At 38.9% G+C, this 21,477-nt stretch overlaps 1 protein-coding gene across 5 annotated transcripts in view; it reads right to left on the reverse strand.

The window, feature by feature from the left end:
- The window catches only part of FAM13A (family with sequence similarity 13 member A), a 310,218-nt gene that overhangs the window by 236,448 nt on the left and 52,293 nt on the right, over window positions 1-21,477 (reverse strand). For 4 of the 5 annotated variants that reach the window (XM_053606078.1, XM_053606038.1, XM_053606166.1 and 1 more), the window contains exon 2: window positions 7,352-7,541. The exons of the other annotated variant lie outside the window; for it this stretch is intronic. In XM_053606078.1, the coding sequence (XP_053462053.1) occupies window positions 7,352-7,541 (190 nt within the window). The remainder of the gene's footprint in view (window positions 1-7,351; window positions 7,542-21,477) is intronic. 5 annotated transcript variants of the gene reach the window in all.

Below are 21,477 nucleotides of genomic sequence, written 5' to 3' on the forward strand. Positions count from 1 at the left end.
AGTTTGTATTCTGGTGAGATGTTTCTGTTCCTCCACATATACATATTATAGGCTGTGAAGATCATCAGTATCAAAAGTTGGTGATTCATGAGACGCAGTTGGCTCAGGGCTATCATCTTAGTGCTTTGGGAGGCTGAGGCAGGAGGATCACTTAAAGCCAGGAGCTAGAGACTAGCCTGGGCAATACAGCAAGATCTCATCGTCATAAAAAATAAAAGACATTAGCCAGGCCTGGCAGTGAAGACGTATAGTCCTAGCTACCGCAGAAGCTGAGGTGAGAGGATCCCCTGAGGCCAGGAGTTTAAGGCTGCAGTGAGCTAGGATGATGCCACTGCACTCTAACATGGGCCAACAGAGTGAGACCCTATTTCAGAAAACAAACAAGCAAAAAGGTGATATGAATTTCAGCTCTCATTCTAACAAAAATTGCAAGACCAGTGATGATATTAAAGGATTTAATAAGTACTATGGCTAGAGCACCATCGAATCAGAAGAGACGCCAGTCAGTATGTGTGGTAGGCAGCTTCTAAAATAGTCCACATGATCCCCACTTGGTACCACACACGTGGGAATCCCCTCCACTCGTGTGTGGGCTGGACCTAGTGACTTGCTTCTAATGACAGAATACAGAAAACATGAGGTCACGTGTGAGACTGAGTTATAGAAACTGTGACAATCCACCAGGCTTGTTTTCTCTCTCTCTCTGGCTTGCTGACTCCTGTGAAGCAGCCACTGTATTTACTCTGTTAGCTACTGGATGGAAAGGACCCAGGGCATGGAAGTAAGGGTCATCACATAGTGCATACCTGAGACCCCCAGGTTAATGGTCTAAAAGTACCTGAACCCTGTCAACAACTGCATGAATGAATTTGACAGGGAATCTTTTGAGTCCGGATATGACTGAAGTCTTGGCTGACATCAGGATTGCAGCCTTGAGACGTAAGACAGAGAAAAAACTAAGCTGTCCCCAGATTCTGGACCCACAGTAACTGTGAGACAGTAATAACTATTAACTATGCTTTGTGCAGTGAGGGTACCTAACATGGTAGGCCACTCCCTTAAATGCAGATTTCAGGTTAGTCATTTAAAGCCTTCATTCAAGGTCTGTTTCTATTACACAAAAGTCCATCTATAACTTTGGAAACTTACCCAGACATCAGTCAGCCAGCACCCAATAAAAGAGCATTCTGTCCCTGGACAAAGCTCAAATCCTCAAAATCGAGAATTTGGCTTTCGGCTCCTGTGTTTACCCAGCTCATTAGCCTAACCTTGACTCTGTTTTTGGCCAAGCAAATGCCCCATGGAGCTGATTTCATATGATGCTTTTTCTAGCTTTGACCTTAGACTTTCTTTTCCAACAAAGTTTTTTTGAACCTTCCCTCAAATAAATATACTTCCAACAATCCAAAATAACTACCAAGCTCCAAGAACTGTGTCCCCAAGCCTCCTGATTCCACTGGACAGTTCATATCTAAATGGAAATCAGTGAATTTAATGCTTCTTAGCCCTTTTTTTCCTGTCTTCACTCCATTTAGAGCAACTCTTTTCCCTCAGGATTATCTCCCAACCAAAACAATTCTTACGATACTTAGCGATTCTCAACCAGGGGATGTTACATCAGGACCTGGGTATATCACATTCTTTAAAAAGAAGGAAAAATAAATTCTTATTTAGATTTTTAAAGCCCCTTAGAAAGCAAGAATGTATTCAGTGCCATTTGAGGGTAAGCAGACCTTATAACCTTCAAATTCTCCTATTTTAAAATTTTAGAAAGTTTTAACTGTAACAGAAATGTTCAGCAGAAATGTTTGGATGCCTAGGAAGTAGAGCTACTCTCAGACACATCTGAGTTCCTGTCGTAGTTGAGTTCAGGAGACAGGTGCTGATAATTATAAAACAGCGACTTAATAGTGGCTTAAAAATGAAAGAAAATTATGTAAGTTAACAGCTACAAAAATGACAGATACGTTTTTGTTCAGATACTGCAATACTCCTTTCAAAACAGTATGAATATAATCATTAGAAACCAAATATACCAGAAGTCAGAATGTGCCTAATGGTAGGTACACTTTGGCTCAGGAAGTGTGTGACAATATGTAAATGCATTCTGACACCTGGTGGTGGCTTGAGACTCCTACACTATTTAAAACAGCATGATGGCGAGGAGAAAGCTATTCACCCTGTCAGCAAGGTTATTTTAAAATAGTTTAAAGTTAATATGCCTTATGTTATAACATGGACTTTTAAGGGAAAAAGTCCAAAGTCTGTTTAAAGGCCTGGATACAGACTTTGATAAATCTTTTCTCTCCTAAAATTCCTTTATAATAACAGTTTTCCCTCATGTCTAGTTGTTAAATTGTCTGCATTTGCATGGAACCCTGATAAGGTATAACCAACATCACAAGAGTACAGTAAGTATTTGTTGAATTGGGAAAACTACAAAATAATGAAATAAAATGAGCTTTATACCTCCCTTCAAACTTACACAAGTTCTTTGGTTTGTTAACATGAAAGTTTCAAATACAAGAAGGAGTGTCTAGTTGTACACATAGCCATGAACTCTGCAGCCTTTCAAAATGTTGGTGCCAGGTGCTACGTAATCTTGCCCCATCAAGATTCTGGTTCAGTAGATGTGAGGTGAGGCCAATGCACGGGTATTCCGAAAAGACTCCACCAGCGATTTCTATTTTGCATCTCTAAGAATAAATCATCGAACCCTCTAAAATGTTGAGTTTGCATCACCTGAATATACCTATTAAAATATAACTAAGAGTATGCCAAGGAGGGTTAGAAGCAAACCTATATTCCTAATTCAAATATTGCCAAAATTTTCACATTGATGGTATGAATGTAAACTGGTTCAACTCCTACAGTTCATTACAAACACATATATCTTTGACCTGGCAGCCCACTTCGACAAAGTCAGTTTTTAGTTACGTGTCCTAAAATAACATAAGCTAAAAGTTAGTCACGGAATCATTGTCAACAACAGAAGACTGGAAACCATTCAATGCCTGTAAGCATGGGACGGCTTAAAGAGATGATGATACGTGTACAGAGTGGAACAATGTGCCGAGGAAAAGAATTAAAGGTGAGTAAACCTCTTAATGTAATATGGAGCAATCGCCAAAATACAGGAAGTGAAATGATTTTTTTTTAAAGATGCAGAACACAGTGCAGAGTGTACTTTATTTGCCTTAAAAGGGAAAAAAGAACACATACAAATTTGCTTATATTTGCATGAAACATCTTTTAAAGATACAAAGATACCAGAAACTAGGATAGTAATGCTGTTCTGGAGAATGAAACGAAGGGAGACAGGATTTAGAGGCAGAGACTTTTCCATGTTCACTTATATTTTGAACCATGTGAGTTTATTAACTATTAAAAAAATACACAACATGTTTAAAATTAAAAATGTAAATAGTAAGAGTCAAACCCAGACACGATGGATTATTCAATCAGTGCTGGGGAGATGACCACTGACCATGACAAATGTGAAATACTATTTTAGGTCGTCTTATTTGGGCATTGAAATGAACAATGCTGAATAACACCATTGAACAGGTCAAATGAACCACCTAGAAATGCATCTGGATGGAACCGAGTGGGGTGCAGTTCTCCTAGTGCTGAGTATGTGAATGAGCCCTGTGAGAGCTCTAACTTAGGAACACCTGGCTTCAAGGTTCTCAGCAGGCCAGGCTACCATCCTCCTGTGGTGCTCTGCAAACAATACCTTTCACGTCTATTTAGTCCAGAACTGTTTTCTGAGAATTTGGCATTTCTGTAGCTTATTTTTCCTCTAAAATAAGGACATAAATCCTTCAAGACAAAACAAGTTTGGCTCTTCAGTTTTCAGAAGAAAATATTGTTTTGTCATCTACATACCTGGTAACCCGAGCAGACAGACTTTTTTTTTTCCCAATTAACACAAACACCTGCCCTTGTTGAGGAACAAACCGTCTGCCACACAGTCCCTGTCAAAAGTTGACACATGTTCCCAAAAAGGAACATATAATCAGTGCTCCTCATTCATTTCCAGTGAAGGATCCTTCCCGGCAGGGAGGAATGGACTTGAAATCCTGGGAAGATCTGGGGCCCAAAGCAAACTGTACCAGGTACAGTAGTTCCCCCTTATGCACCCGGCTATCCTGCGAGAACCCAGTAGGTGTCTGAAACCTCGGCTAGTACCAAACCCCACAAGGACTGGTTTCTCCTATAGCTTACAAATTAGGCACAGTCAGAGATTAACAAGAATAACTAGAAATAAAATAGAACCTTTGTAACAATGTACTGTTCATAATTTCATGGAGAGATTTGTTCTCACCATAGATCTTAGAAACCTCAATACTAGTTTTTATTCCTTTCTTTATTAAGTTGAGAACTTTTACCTTTTCAGTTAAAAGAAGTATTTTTTGGCTTCACGTTGGCATATCCAAATTGACAACATCACTATTCTTGCGCTTTGAAACCATTATTAAATAACATAAAGGTTATGTGAACACAAGCTCTGCCACATCCAGTCAGTCTGATAACAGAGACCATGACCAAGTGACTAAAGGGCAGGTAATCTACACACGTCAACACGCTGGACAAAAGGATAAGTCACATCCTGAGAAGGGCATAGTGAGATTTCATCACACTACCTGGAACAACCTGCAACTTAAAACTTACTAAGTACTTATTTCTAGAATTTTCCATTTAATATTTCTGGGCCTTGGCTGACCATACATAACTAAAACCTTGGAAAGCAAAATCGTGGATGAGGGAAAAGTACTGTATACGATTTCTTTGAAGTCTCAAGTTTTACATTTTAAAATCCCTACAAATTTTAAATTCTGAAAGGAGTCCCTTCTTATTTTGTTTTTAATTGCACATTAATGTGTGGGTGCAAACAATTAGATTCCATGGTTTGCATCTGTAAGGTTAAAATCCAATTAGAAGTTGTGTCTGACACCCAGGTGGTGTACCATGTGCTCGTGTAGGGTATCCTTTGGGTGGCAATTTCCCCAATCCCGTCTCCCCTCCTCCCCCACCGACCCCCCTGCTGCTTGAAATTCATTTTTTCCAGGTAGGTGAGCAGGTGGGTATTAATCTACAAGTTCCAGTTTCGTGTTGGGTATGTGTGGTGTTTGCTCTTCTGTTCTTGTGCTACTTCGCTTAGGAGAATGGTCTCCAATTCAGTCCAGGCTGTTGCAAAAGATACATAATCTCCATCTTTTGGTGGCAGAATAATATTCCAGGGTATACATACCATAACTTAATAATCCATTCATGTGTTGAAAGGCACTTGGGTTGCTTCCATATCTTTGAAATTGTAAATGCTGCTATATGTATTGGCATACAAATGTCTCGATGACAGAATGCCTTTTTTTCCTATGGGCAAATACCTAGTAGTAAGATCACAGGATCAAATACTAGGTCTACTTTCAGGTCTTTGAGGAATCTCCACACTGCTTTACACAGAGGTCACCCAAGTTTGCAGTCACACCAACAGTACGAAAGTGTTCCTTTCTCTCCACATCTAAGTCAGCATCTGATGCTTTGGGACTTTATATGTGAGGCATTCTCTTGGGGGTTAGGTGACCTATTTCAATGTGATTTTGATTTGCATTTCCCTGATGATTAGAGACAATGAACATTTTTTTTTTTTTTGCAGTTTTTGGCCGCCACCCCCAGCATATGGGGCCGGCGCACTACTCCTTGAGCCACAGGCACTGTCCACAATGAACATTTTTCATGCATTTGTTGGCTGTTAGTCTATCTTCTTGTGAAGAGTCCTGGTTCATGTCTCTTACTCGATTTTTGATGGGGTTATTTGATTTTTTTTCTTGCTGATTTGCTTGAGTTCTTTGTAGACTGAAACTGGACCTGGACCACCACTTACAAAAATTAACTCATATTGGGTGAAAGATTTAAAGCTAAGACACAAAACTATAAAAATTCTGGAAGAAAGTGTAGGAAAAAACTCTTAAATCCTAGAAAAAGAATTTACGAAGAAGACCCCTTTGGCAATCGCAGCAACAATAAAAATAAATAAATGTGATGTGATCAAGTTAAAGAGCTTCTGCATCTCTCAGGACGCAATCAACAAAGCAAAGAGTCAACCGGCAGAAGGGAAGAGGATGCTGGCAAGCCCCCCATCTGAAAAGCGCTGAACCAGAATTCACAGAGTCCCTCCTGATTTCTTATTTTAGCACAAAAATGATAAAACTTTCCAACTCTCCCCTCAGAATATTTCTTTCTCAAATATTTTAAAGTTTATTTATTATCTCCTTTGGAGTTCTCCATCATACCACTCTAGTTTGAAAAGGAGATGTAGGAGGAATATGGAAACATTCTGTCAAATTATTTGAGTTTACATTTTGCAAAGCTCACGCCTGTAATCCTAGCACTCTGGGAGGCTGAGGTGTGTGCATTGCCCTGAGCTCAGAGATTCAAGACCAGCCTGAGCCAGAGTGAGACCCCATCTCTACAAAAAAAAAAAAAAAAGCTCGGGCATTGTGGTGGGCGCCTGTAGTCCCAGCTACTTGTAGGGAGGCAGAGGCAAGAGAATCGCTTACGTTCAAGAGTTGGAGGTTGCTGTGAGCTATGTGAGCTATGATGCCATGGCACTCTACCCGGGGGCGACATAGTGAGACTCTGTCTCAATAAAAAAATAAAATAAATAAATAAGAGGAAAAAAAAAGAGAATTACAAAAACCAAACTATGCATTTGAAAACCAATTGAAAGCAAAATTCAAAAATTAAAAAAAAAAAAGAAATTATCAAAAAGATGTTGTTACAACATAATTATTTTTTTCATCTTTTTATTGAGCATGGTACTATGTTATTCTGCAAATGCTTTACACACTTAACTTTATCACTCCAAAAATAAATAGCACCCCAACAGAAGACTCAGCACATCATTTTTTAGTATCCCTAAGGAATGTCTGAACACGTCAAGCATTAAGTTCATGACTGATCTCAGCTGAAAGAGATACCTCCAAAGTGCTCTATTACATTAAAAAATCAATGATTATCAGTTGAAATTTAATTAATCAAAAGAACTCACTATTATTAATAGTATTAGAACAGTATCATGTAAACATATTTCAGCAATGAAAACTAGAAAATATTCCAAATTAGAAATCTCAAGTGATTGCTTGATGGTTAATCCAATTAGTATTGTCAAGAAAATGTTCACCAGTAATATCCTTTTCTAAGAAAAGTAGATCACACAACGACTTGATATTCTAATTAAGGTCTTTTAGAAGATATTCTAGTCATCTGTTATAAAATAATTCACACACACTCTCTTTTTTTCAAGGAACTGTGAGAACACACAGAAGTAAAACCCACCTTCACTTACCATGCTGTGTCAGGTACTCCACGAGGTCCCACACTATGGCCGGGACCCCGTTCTCAGTGAGACCCTGCCGCTCAAGTTCCTGGAGACTGACTCCAAACAACTTCCTGTAGGTAGAATCCCTCTGTTCGTTGAATGGCACTGCCACTATCTTTTTCATGTCTTCTTTCAGCCGAACTGCTGCTTTACTTTGCTTAAAAGGGTGTAAGAAAAAAGAGCAGTCAGTCATATTTACCACGGGAGGCTGCATGATTACAAGTGAACCACCCGCATCCAAATGTGTCTGGAGACAAATGGTGGTGGTCTCCGCTTGTTTTCACTTCAACTCAAATCACACTCCCCAACACCTCATGCATGTTGCTCGGTGCCAGGGAAGTCGCAGACTGATAAGATGGTTAGGAAGACTGATGAATAATGAGAACCCTGCAGCCACACCTGAAGTGTCGCTAAGCGAGGGAGCAATACACTGCGGTGTCTAAGATATATTACTACAGCAACCAAGGGGTGTGACTCAGAAGTGCCCGGTTGGCAGGAAAATGAAACATTTATAAGGAAATCAAAACCCTAGGCAGACCCTGCAACAAGGAGATGTTTTTAGAGATGAATACTTACCTGGGTGTCGCGTTAAGGTACCTTTAAAGTGTCAGAAGAAAAAATTATAAATGTGTAGCGTGAACATCTTATTTCTCTGATTTGATTGCCTCTGTATGTATCTCAGTAATTTTGTGGCACATAAAATCAATTCAGTTGTCACAGAGGTTCAAAACGCCACATCTTTGAAATAGCAACATTTTAGGTAGTTATGATTTTGAAATCTTCATAAGACTATATATATATTATGAATAAAAAAATGTAACATATATTCAATTGACTCAAGTTACCAACACAATGAAAAATCCATATAAGTTTGTTTCTTCCTTTTAACAGAAATGTGTATCCCAAGGAAGAGAACCTTTCTTCAGCATGTGTCCTGTATAAATGTTACCTGTGTCAGTAAACCCTAACACTGCCAAGGAAGATGGCAAAATGTAAACAGTTACACCCAGGGACAGAGACAGCAGAACCAGGAGAAACTTTCACTTTTTGAAAACAAATGTAGCAACTAATCAAAGCGTAAATATTACTAAGTGTCGTTCGGCGATTACAACTCTTATTATCCTAAGAGTTGAAACATTAATTACCTGTAGAGTTGAAAAAACAAAACCAGAGTTAAGTAATTTGGTAAAATTCAAAGAACTCATGAAAGACCGTTTCATCTTATTCTAGGCCTCTGTTCTTCTCCTTGATTTAGGTTTATATTAATGTTATAAATATTAACATTTTTGTGCACTTGGTATATAATTATAGTAACAAACTGTGATAAATACTATGATGACATAAGACAATTACACACCAATGAACTCTACAATTGCTATGTTGAATAGAATCCTTGTAATCTCAATGTGATTTTGAATTGCATAATCTATAGCATTAGGTCAACTTTTACTGACATATTGGCACCTTTTAATAGGTCATATTTGAATGCCAGATTCCATTAGTGGAAATTCAGCAAAGGTAAGTTACGATATAGATTTAGTGTCTAAATATTATACATACCCTAGTATTAGCTACTACAGAGTAGCAGCAGTAGGAAAAACCACGGTTTCTGTCACCAAGGAAATTAAGATTATATTAATTAACTCACATTTGTAACAGCTGATCATTTTTTTCTTGTGGGTTTATAAAAATATCAATCTCTTCAACATGGGAAATTTTAACCAGGTGTATAGGGTGAGCAAGCAGCCAAAAAGTAACCAGTAATAACAAAACTTTGAAAATAGTCTGTTAAAAATATCTGACAAGTAGGTGAAATTATACACGTGTATATTATTTGTCCTTCTTACAGAGACAGCACAGAGTAGTGGTTAGAGCACGGACTGTGGAAGAAGACCGAATCCCACGTTGACTCTTACTAGCTGCGAGCTAGTGACTTCCGTGTGCCTTGTTTCCTCACCTGTGAAATGGGACTACCAAGAGTTCCTATGTCCTGGGAATGTACAAGGTGGAACTGCGTACCAGGCCTGGCATACTCATCGAATACTGACTGTTACAATCTCCCTGTCCTCCTCCTTTTCATTCTACTAGGAATTAGTATTCTGATTTCTTCTTACGTTTATATAGTAGTAAATGTTTACATAAACGTTGCTTTTTAAGAAAGCTACAATGGTCAGGATATGTTTGATTGGTACTCTCCATACTTCTGTAATTTTCTTTTCTTTTCTTTTTTTTTTTATTAACTTTAAATCATAGCTGTGTACCTTAATGCAATCATGGGGCACCATACATTGGTTTTATAAACAGTTTGACACATTTTCATCATACTGGTTAATATGGCCTTCCTGGCATTTTCTTAGTTATTGTGTTAGGACATTTACATTCTACATTTACTAAGTTTCACATGTACCCTTGGAAGATGCACCGCAGGTGTAATCCCACCTATCACTTCTGTAATTTTCTAACTTATACGTATGTCTGTTATCAGTCACACTTTGAATGATAAAGATAAAATAATTTCTATATAACAACCCCAAATTCCTTGAATTATTTCCAGTAATTCAAGGGTTTTCTTAGAAATTCTGTCTATATTTCAGTTTATATTTTTATTGTGAGACAAAGTCACACTCTGTCACCCTAGGGTAGAGTGCTGTGGCATCATAGCTTACAGCAACCGCAAACTCTTGGGCTCAAGTGATCCTCTTACTCCGCCTCCTGAGTAGCTGGGACTATAGGCACCTGCCACCACGCCCAGCTAGTTTTTCTATTTTGAGTAGAGACAGGGTCTTGCTCATACATTTGAGTTTAAAATTAGTGCTCTTTCTGTTAATAGGCCTTGCTCCTCATTCTCTCAGTTGGTTAAAATTGCAGACAGTACATCATGTCTTAGTAACCAGGTAACAACCACTCTTGGCATTGTGACTCAAGGAAGTTTTCAGGTAAAAGCCATAATTAACCTCACACATTTTGAAATGACGGCAAATTATACAATTTGTTTACTAAAAATAGAGCCACACTATATAACATCTTTATATTTAATGACAGTAATAAAGGAAGATCTGATTATTGTTTTTAATTGGTCATTTAAAGAAATTACCAATTAATACTAATACTTTAAGGAAAAGCAAACATTAGTTAGAAAACAATGAAACATGGCAGTTATACTCTCATAGTAATCAAGAAAGATGTGATTATTGTTTTTAATTGGTAATTCAGGGTAACACATTTTAAAAAGTAAACATTGTTTAAAACACAACCACAATAAAGCACAAGTTACATTTTCAGAGACATCCAAACTAATCCTTCACATCACCATAAACACATATTATAAGATTTTGCTCATCTACATTGGAGAAGAAGACATGTAATAGAAATCAAAAATGAGATGTTTCTAGCAGTTTATACCTAAACTATTAAAGACTATACAACAGCTTAGAGCTAATATAAAATATATTCAGTAAATAATAAGAAATAGTCAACAGTCTCCTAGTTATTGAAGAACTGTAGAAATGAAAAACTATTCTAATTAATTCCATTTATGCTGAAATTAATTGTGTTCTAATACAATGACACACTACCTCTTTATAAATTTAGAAACCTGCCGAGTTTTAGCTTCCCTTCCAAGATGCATCTAACCTTTCTTGCCTTAATAGAAACTGAAACAGTAGCAACAATTATTACAAAGGTATTTTGAGTCTACCTTAACTGTTTGTAGTTCAGACTTGGGGCTCCACATGGCTTTTTGTATCCTTGAGCACAGCCTTTTGACTGAATCCAGTTTCACAGAAGAAACCCCTTTATGAAAGGATTTGTTCTGTGAAGTTTGGATTTAGTCCAGGGGTGGCATCTGGGGATCTACAGGGCCACATGTGGCCTTGAGACCACAGCTCCCACACCCCTGGCTTTTCCATGCATATAAAATGCTGCGGATCTCTTGAGTTTGAAGACCACACTATAGCGTGTGTGTCTATCAGTGTAAAGCAATCTAGGTTCCCACATTAAAAGGTCAGAGAACTTTAGGACTTTACTGTTACAACAACCCTTAAGAAGCCAATCGGATCACCGCGGCAGAGCAGCACCTAGAGCCCAGATCCCCTGAGTTTCACAGCAGTATTCTTTTGCACAATTAAGTGCTGGTGATCTTGTTTATTTATGCTTTATTTTTGTTCAAAAAATAGTTAAAATAGTTAAAATGAACATACCAGGATCATAGTGAGTATTTGTTGGTTTGGGGCCCTCTAGCCACCGCGTGTCCTTTTCCCTGATAACAAACCCTGACTGTGTTTCGAGGAATACTGCACCTTCCTTGTCACAGCTTTAATGAGACCACAGCTCAAAAGGACTGTCCTGCCTCTAGCAAATACTGGACTCAGTGTTGTCCCCTCCCTCCCCCCCGCCCCAGGCGAATCAGATCCTTTCTCCTGTGGGCAACCAAAGCTTGAGTGGCTTGTCAGAGGATAGATAAATGGTCAGGGGCTCCTTTCTTACAGCTGTAGTGCTCTAATAAGATGGTTGATAACTTCTGTCACCTGTTCCAGTGGCGCTCGTGCGGTCCTGCAACCGTCCTTTCTGACGCTGGTCCACTGTTCCCTCCATTTGGTGGCTATTCCATTAACTTTCCAGGAAAGTTGTTTTGTGTTTGGGCGAGCCAGAACCCATTTCTGTTCTGTAACAACACCTAAACACACACACACGTACACGCACACACATGCACAAATTCATAAAAGTACCTTAAAAGTAAACATAATCAGAGAAAAAAGGAAACTAGGGTCTTAAAAAGAGAAAGAATGATGAAGAAAGCTAACTTGCCTGGGATGCCTACTATCTTTGCCAGTCACAGCTGCCATGACTTCAGATGGCTTCACTCATTAAATTCCACAATAAAGAAATACTAGAAATTTTGTGATCCCCACTTCACAGAAGGCAGAGGAGCCACTCACAGGCTCCAGGTTGCATGAAACATGTGGGGCACACACGGTCAAGCAGAGTGCACAGGCCACATCCTTATGCTCTCTGCAAATAGGAAATGGTAAGAGTGGGGGAAAGGCCGGGTGCGGAGGCTCAAGCCTGTGATCCTAACAATCTGGGAGGCCGAGGTGGGTAGATAGCTTGAGCTCAGGAGTTTGAGGCTAGCCTGAGCAAGAGTGAGACCCCATCTCTAAAAATGGCCAGGCATTGTGGAAGGCGCCTATGGTCCCAGTTACTTGGGAGGATGAGACAAGGGGAACGAATGCTTGAGCCCAAGAGTTTGAGGTTGCTGTGAGCTAAGACGCTACAGCACTCTACTGAGGGCAACAAAGTGAGACTTTTCTGTCTCAAAAAAAAGGGGGGGAGGGAACCCCTCCATACTGCAAACACCAATCCACTGCTAGAAATGAGAAACAAATTTCATGCTGTTGGAGCAGATAAAAAAAGGATTCTTTACATGTTTCTCAGCTTCCTCAAACACAAAAACAAAATAAGAGGCTCAGAAGCAACATGAATATTTCTGACATTTGGATGTGAACAGGGAAGGTTTCCATCTATACAGTAAATAAGACGAGTTTCAGAAGCCTTGAGTTTTCACAATGGCTGGCATTTATTAAACTAACATTTATTAAGTGTTAATTTTGCCACAGACACTGTTGTGCTTTAAAAGTAAGGTCTCTGACTCTCAAAACCACCTTGTTTGTAGGTCCTCTTAGTGATTTTCATGAAGCAAAAGAACCTTGCCTACGTTTACACAGCTAATAAGTTTTAGAGCTACAACATTCCCCCAGACGCCCTCAGGCTCTAGCACTTGACAGCCCAACCAGGACACACCAAGGTGTCTCCAGAAACTTGAATGTTGGCTGTTCCGGGAGGGCCTGTGAAGGGCAACATTACATGTATGTAGCTTTCTCCTTAGGCTTAACACAAAATCTGATTTCATATTGCTGCAATCAGTGGGTGGTATTTCCATATGGTCATCGCCCATGAATTTAAAGATTATGAATTTGAGGTACTCTGAAGGATAATCAGATTGGATTGCTGGTTAAATTCAGAACTGTATGACTGGGCAGTTCTATTGAGCACACCAATAATCCTAGCACTCTAAGAGGCCAAGGTGGAAGGATCCCTTGAGCTGAGGAGTTTGAAATCAGCATAAGCAAGAGTGATACCCCATCTCTACTAAAAACAGCAGAATTAGCCAGGTATGGTGGCGGGCACCTGTAGTCTCAGCTACTTGGGAGCTAAGGCAGGAGAATTGCTTGAGCCCAAGAGTTTGAGGTTGCTGTGAGAGAGGCTCTAGCCTAGGCAACAGAGTGAAACTCTGTCTCAAAAGTAAGTAGGTGAGTAAATAAATAAAATAAAAGAAATAAAAACATTAGTAAAATAAAAATTCAGAACCGTGTGCTTCAGGAGTCTTTGGCCTGAAGGAATGTGTAGGATAGAAAGCTATTTCAACAACAAAAAAAAGGGAGTGCTAGAAGACATCTGAAACATCCTTTCCAGAAAGCAAGAAAATGCTTAAGAAATAAAAGTGCACTCGGGCGGCACCTGTGGCTCAAGGATAGGGCGCCGGTCCCATATGCCGGAGGTGGCGGGTTGAAACCCAGCCCCGGCCAAAAACAAAAAAAAAAAAAAAAAAGAAAGAAAGAAAAGTGCACTCAAGAAAACCTATGGCCAGCTCCAACAGGCTCTCACTGGCCAAATCTGGGAGAGTTGAGCAACAACAGTGACCACTGTAAATGATAACCTAAGTCTGTATTTTTAAAAATCCCTGAATCCATAGTGATATTAAGACAGAAAGTTCTTCTCTACTGAAGAAAGCTACAGGCAAATGCAGACGAAATCAGAGAATTAGAAAAATCATCATTTTTCTACATAAATTATATAATACAATTGAAGCAAGGATTATCAGTGGCTGTTAGAACATAAGGTAAAAGGTTGTCAGAGAACAAGATTTTCAAAGTGCCAAAAACATTATCCTATATACTCACTGCAAAAAAAAAAAAAAAAATGAACAACTTTAGCCTTTTTTTTTTTTTTTTTTGCAGTTTTTGGCCAGGGCTGGGTTTGAGCTTGCCACCTTCAGCATATGGGGCTGGTGCCCTACTCCTTTGAACCACAGGCGCTGCCCAAAACAACTTTAGCTTTACAAGTACATCTGGTATAATCACCTTAAACTTGTACCCAAAAGATCAAGTGTATCACTTATCACAAGAGGAGTTGATATGTGCTTCTGATGTGATGTGGTATAAAGAACACATTATTTACAAAGTATTCTTGCCAAAAATCTTTATGCTAATGCTAATTAGTCTCTAAATCTAACTTCCAGTTTACAGTAAACATAGAAGCTAAAAGAACAAGTTAAAAGACAAACTGTGAAGAAACAGGCAAATTCAGGGACTCTTCAAAACATCAATGTCAGGAGGGGAAGGCTGATTCTAGAATTAAAAGATGTTAAAATACATAACCTAAAAATGAAATATATGAATCTCGACTGGTTCCTAGTTTCTTAAAAAACAAAAGAATGGGTCACTCCCTACAAAGATCCAGCAACAATAGAGTGCTCCTGCTGGGGTCTAATCTTGGAGAGACACCTCCCCAACTCTGAGGACGGCCAGAGGCAACGGTGAAAAACAATCATGAGGTGAAATCAACAGAAAAACTCTGGCAATATGAATAATCAGAGTAGATCAACTCCCCCAAGGATCAATGGGGCAGAAACAGCACAAGACCCCATGTACAAACAAATTCAATTCAGAAATTGAATTCAGGACCCGGATAGCAAATAAGATCGAATTAGAATTCCAAAAGTTATCTCAAGAATTCAACAGATTCAAAGACCAAATGACCAAGGATTTCAACACATTGAGATAAGAAGTTGCATCCCTCAAAGATCTGAGAAACACAGTAGAATCCCTCAGTAACAGAATGGAGCAAGCAGAAGAAAGGATTTCTGACATTGAAGACAAAGCTTTCGAACGCTCCCAAACCCTCAAAGAAGAAGAGAAATGGAGAGCAAAAACAGATCACTCTCTCAGAGAGCTCTCGGATAATTTGAAGAAAACCAATATTCGTCTTACAGGGATCCCCGAAAGTGACGAAGTGGCTTCACAAGGCACAGAGTCTCTTCTCCATGAGATTATGAAGGAGAACTTTCCAGACATGCCAAGAGATTCCAAAATTCAGATAGCAGACAGTTTCAGAACTCTACCACGACTCAACCCAAATAAGACATCCCCCAGACACATCATAATCAATTTCACTAAAGTTAATATGAAGGAGAAAATTCTGAAAGCTGCCAGACGAAAGAAAATCATTACCTATAAGGGGAAGAATATCAGAATAACTGCAGATCTCTCTGCTGAAACCTTTCAACCTAGAAGAGGATGGTCATCGACTTTTAATCTCCTAAAACAAAATAACTTTCAACCCAGGATCCTGTACCCAGCTAAACTGAGCTTCATTTATGACGGAGAAATTAAATACTTCAATGACATTCACATGTTGAAGAAATTTGCCATAACTAAACCAGCTCTCCAGGATATTCTCAGACCTATCCTCCATAAAGACCAGCGTAATCCTCCACCGCAAAAGTAAACTTACCCAGAAAATGTTGATCAAATTCCAACTTCCACAGTTGCAAAAGGATTAAAAATGTCCACTGGACTCTCCAAAGGCTTATCAATACTCTCAATTAATGTCAATGGTTTAAACTGTCCTCTAAAGAGGCGCAGGTTGGCTGACTGGATACAAAAACTCAAGCCAGATATCTGCTGCCTACAAGAATCGCATCTTACATTAGAAGACAAATATAGACTCAAGGTGAAGGGATGGTCATCTATATTCCAGGCAAATGGAAAGCAGAAAAAAGCAGGTGTTACAATCCTGTTCGCAGACACAATAGGCTTTAAACCAACCAAAATAATTAAGGATAAGGATGGACACTTCATATTTGCTAAAGGTAATACTCAATATGATGAGACCTCTATTATTAATATTTATGCACCCAACCACAACCCACCTCAATTTATAAGAGAAACTCTAACAGACATGAGCAACTCAATTTCCTCCACTTCCATAGTAGTTGGAGATTTTAACACCCCTTTAGCAGTGCTGGATAGATCCTCCAAAAAGAAGCTAAGCAAAGAAATTTTACATTTAAACTCAACCATTCAACATCTGGACTTAACGGACATCTACACAACATTTCATCCCAACAAAACTGAATACACATTCTTCTCATCAGCCCACAGAACATACTCTAAAATCGACCACATCCTAGGCCACAAATCTAACCTCAGCAAATTAAAAAAAATAGAAATTATTCCTTGCATCTTCTCAGACCATCATGGAATAAAAGTTGAACTCAGTAACAACAGGAACCTGCATACCCATACAAGAACATGGAAGCTAAACAACCTTATGCTGAAGGATAGATGGGTTATAGACGAGATTAAGAAGGAAATCACCAAATTTTTGAAACTAAACAACAATCAAGACACGAATTACCAGAACCTCTGGGATACTGCAAAGGCAGTTCTAAGAGGGAAATTTATAGCACTGCAAGCCTTCCTCAAGAAAACGGAATGAGAGGAAGTTAATAACTTAATGGGACATCTCAAGCAACTGGAGAAGGAAGAACACTCCAACCCCAAACCCAGCAGAAGAAAAGAAATAACCAAAATCAGAGAAGAGCTAAATGAAATTGAAAACAAAAGAATTATACAACAGATCAATAAATCCAAAAGCTGGTTTTTGGAAAACATCAATAAAATAGATAAACCTTTGGCCAACCTAACCAGGAAAAAAAGAGTAAAATCTCTAATTTCATCAATCAGAAATGGTAATGATGAAATAACAACAGACCCCTCAGAAATTCAAAAAATCCTTAACAAATACTACAAGAAACTCCACTCTCAGAAATACGAAAATCTGAAAGAAATCGACCAATACCTGGAAGCATGCCACCTACCAAGACTTAGCCAGAACAAAGTGGAACTGTTGAATAGGCCTATATCAAGTTCTGAAATAGCATCAACTATACAAAATCTCCCTAAAAAGAAAAGCCCAGGACCAGATGGCTTTACGTCAGAATTCTACCAAACCTTTAAAGAAGAACTAGTACCTATACTACTAAACCTCTTCCAAAATATAGAAAAAGAAGGAATATTACCCAACACATTCTACGAAGCAAACATCACATTGATCCCCAAACCAGGGAAAGACTCAACAAGAAAAGAAAATTATAGACCAATATCACTAATGAATATAGATGCTAAAATACTCAATAAGATCCTAACAAACAGAATCCAACAACACATCAAAAAAATTATACACCATGACCAAGTGGGATTTATCCCAGGGTCTCAAGGCTGGTTCAATATATGTAAATCTATAAATGTAATTCAACACATAAACAAACTTAAAAATAAAGACCATGTGATTCTTTCAATTGATGCAGAAAAAGCTTTTGATAATATCCAGCATCCCTTCATGATAAGAGCACTTAAGAAAATTGGTATAGAAGGGACATTTCTTAAACTAATAGAGGCCATCTACAGCAAACACACAGCCAATATCATATTGAATGGAGTTAAATTGAAATCATTTCCACTTAGATCAGGAACCAGGCAAGGTTGCCCATTGTCTCCATTGCTCTTTAACATTGTAATGGAAGTTTTAGCCATTGCAATTAGGGAAGAAAAGACGATCAAGGGTATCCACATAGGGTCAGAAGAGATCAAACTTTCACTCTTCGCAGATGATATGATTGCATATCTGGAAAACACTAGGGATTCCACTACAAAACTTTTGGAAGTGATCAAGGAATATAGCAATGTCTCAGGCTACAAAATCAACACCCATAAATCGGTAGCCTTCATATATACCAACAATAACCAAGCCAAACAAACAGTCAAGGACTCTATTCCTTTCACAGTAGTGCCAAAGAAGATGAAATATTTGGGAGTGTACCTAACAAAGGACGTGAAAGATCTCTACAAAGAGAACTATGAAACTCTAAGAAAAGAAATAGCTGAAGATGTTAACAGATGGAAAAACATACCATGCTCATGGCTGGAAAGAATCAACATTGTTAAAATGTCCATACTGCCCAAAGCAATATATAATTTTAATGCAATTCCTATTAAAGCTCCATTGTCATACTTTAAAGATCTTGAAAAAATAATACTTTGTTTTATATGGAATCAGAAAAAACCTCGAATAGCCAAAACATTACTCAGCAATAAAAACACAGCAGGAGGAATCACGCTACCAGACCTGAGACTGTACTATAAATCCATAGTGATCAAAACAGCATGGTACTGACACAAAAGCAGAGAATTAGATGTCTGGAACAGAATAGAGAACCAAGAGATGAATCCAGCTACTTACCGTTATTTGATCTTTGACAAGCCAATTAAAAACATTCAGTGGGGAAAAGATTCCCTATTTAACAAATGGTGCTGGGTAAACTGGCTGGCAACCTGTAGAAGATTGAAACTGGACTCACACCTTTCACCATTAACTAAGATAGACTCTCACTGGATAAAAGATTTAAACTTAAGACATGAAACTATAAAAATACTTGAAGAAAGTGCAGCGAAAACTTTTGAAGGAATCAGCCTGGGTGAATATTTTATGAGGAGGACTCCCCAGGCAATTGAAGCAGTATCAAAAATACACTACTGGGACCTGATCAAACTAAAAAGCTTCTGCACAGCCAAGAACATAGTGAGTAAAGGAAGCAGACAGCCCTCAGAATGGGAGAAAATATTTGCAGGTTATACCTCCGATAAAGGTCTAATAACCAGAATCCACAGAGAACTCAAACGTATTAACAAGAGAAGAACACGTGACCCCATCTCAGGGTGGGCAAGGGACTTGAAGAGAAACTTCTCTAAAGAAGACCGACGCAAGATCTACAAACACATGAAAAAAAGCTCATCATCCTTAATCATCAGAGAAATGCAAATCAAAACTACTCTGAGATATCACCTAACCCCAGTAAGAGTAGCCCACATAGCAAAATCCCAAAACCAGAAATGTTGGCGTGGATGTGGAGGAAAGGGCACACTTCTACACTGCTGGTGGGAATGCACACTAATACGTTCCTTCTGGAAGGACGTTTGGAGAACACTTAGAGACCTAAAAATAGACCTGCCATTCGATCCTATAATTCCTTTACTAGGTTTATACCCAGAAGACCAAAAGTCACAATATAACAAAGACATCTGTACCAGAATGTTTATTGCAGCCCAATTCATAATTGCTAAGTCATGGAAGAAGCCCAAGTGCCCATCGACCCACGAATGGACTAGCAAATTGTGGTACATGTATAGCATGGAATATTATGCAGCCTTAAAGAAAGATGGAAACTTTACCTCTTTCATGTTTACATGGATGGAGCTGGAACATATTCTTCTTAGCAAAGTATCTCAGGAATGGAAGAAAAAGTATCCAATGTACTCAGCCTTACTATGAAGCTAAATTATAGCTTTCACATTAAGACTATAACCCAACTATAGCACAAGACTATGGGGAAAGGGCTAAGGAAGGGGAAGGGGGGGGAGGTTTTGGTGGAGGGAGAGTAATAGGTGGGGCCACATCTATGGTGCATCTTAGAATGGGTACAGGCGATTGCACTAATGTACACAGCTATGATTTAACAATAAAAAAAAGAAAAGAAAAAAAGAGTTGAACAGATATTTCTCAAAAGAAAAAAAAAACAAAAGAATGCAGATACATGCCATTATTCATGTGTCTAAACCAACACAGAGTACAACATGAAGAGTGAACCCTGATGTACACTGTGGAATCAAGTTAATAACAATTTACCAATACTGGACCACCAATTATAAGCAATGCAGCACCCCAGGGGAAGATGTTAATAACAGGAGAAACTGGGAAGTGGGGAGGAAAGGTTATGTGGGAACTCTGTATCTTTTATTTACTTTCTGTAAACTGAAAACTGCTCAAAAAATAAAGCCTATAAATAAAAAAAAAAAAAAAGAAAGAAAAAGAAAAAAAAACTGACTTATTTCATTGGGACAATTGGGGAAACCTGTATAGGCAATGGATACTCATATTCCATGGAGTAACTGTAAATACAGAGGGTGCCAAAAAAAGTACGCACATTTTATGAAAGGAAAGCACTGTGTTAAAATTAGAATACTCAATCTATACTGATGGCAAAGGACAAATACAAGTCACACTTGACTTATACAATTATAAAAGGTGCTCAAAGTGTCCGGAAGCCATGGATTACAGCGAACCACTGCGTGAGCAATGTTGACTTGCATCGCTGTGCCTTTCAACTTCTTCCCAAAGTACCTCCGGTGTACACAGTTTTCTCTGGCTCACCCATCCTTCTACCGCACAGGTAGAAGTCAAGGGGTCAAGGGGTGTTAAGTCAGGAGAACGTGGGGGAAACTCAGCCGCACCTCTTCCTCCCATCCATCGCCCCAGTAAGTTCTCAGCCAGGTAAGCTCTCACGTCTGGGTGCATGTAACATGGGGGATGCATCCATTTCGTTATTTTAAGAATGCACCCTATGCTTCTTCTGCTGACTCCTGGCTCATGTGCACACTGTTTGGCAGACTTCTGGGGTAAGCGTGTCAACTGCTCCAACTCTGCAGCAGGACGCGTTGCTGTGCGAGGTCTCCTGGACCGTCCCTGGTGCCCACCACACACAGCACCGGGCGTCTCAGACTCATCACGATCACCTGCGGTTAGCCGGGCCTGTCAGCTGTACGCCTCCATTGTGGTACTTCCACAGGTTCTCAGATTTCAAATACCTCTTCACAATGGTCTTGGTTCCTAAAATGATATTTCTGCTTCTGCAATTCTCTTTGACTGCCCCGTCTGCTGCAGGGTAACACTAGCATTCATTTGATTAAAGCCATCTTTTGAATGAATGTCACGCTACACATTGCTACTGTAATTCAATTCAACTTTGAAAAGTAATACATAAATAACATCTCTTAAAATGTACGTACCTTCTTGGCACCCCCCAGTATTTTAGGCACAATAACATTATTGTGTAGAACAAATTCACTCCAGCTGTAATATTCCTTATTTTTATGAGGTATAAACTGAAATAGGGGTAGTGTAAGGATGGTGTCAGA

Source organism: Nycticebus coucang, chromosome 1 (assembly GCF_027406575.1).
Source record: "Nycticebus coucang isolate mNycCou1 chromosome 1, mNycCou1.pri, whole genome shotgun sequence".
In the NCBI taxonomy this organism is placed as follows: domain Eukaryota; kingdom Metazoa; phylum Chordata; class Mammalia; order Primates; family Lorisidae; genus Nycticebus; species Nycticebus coucang.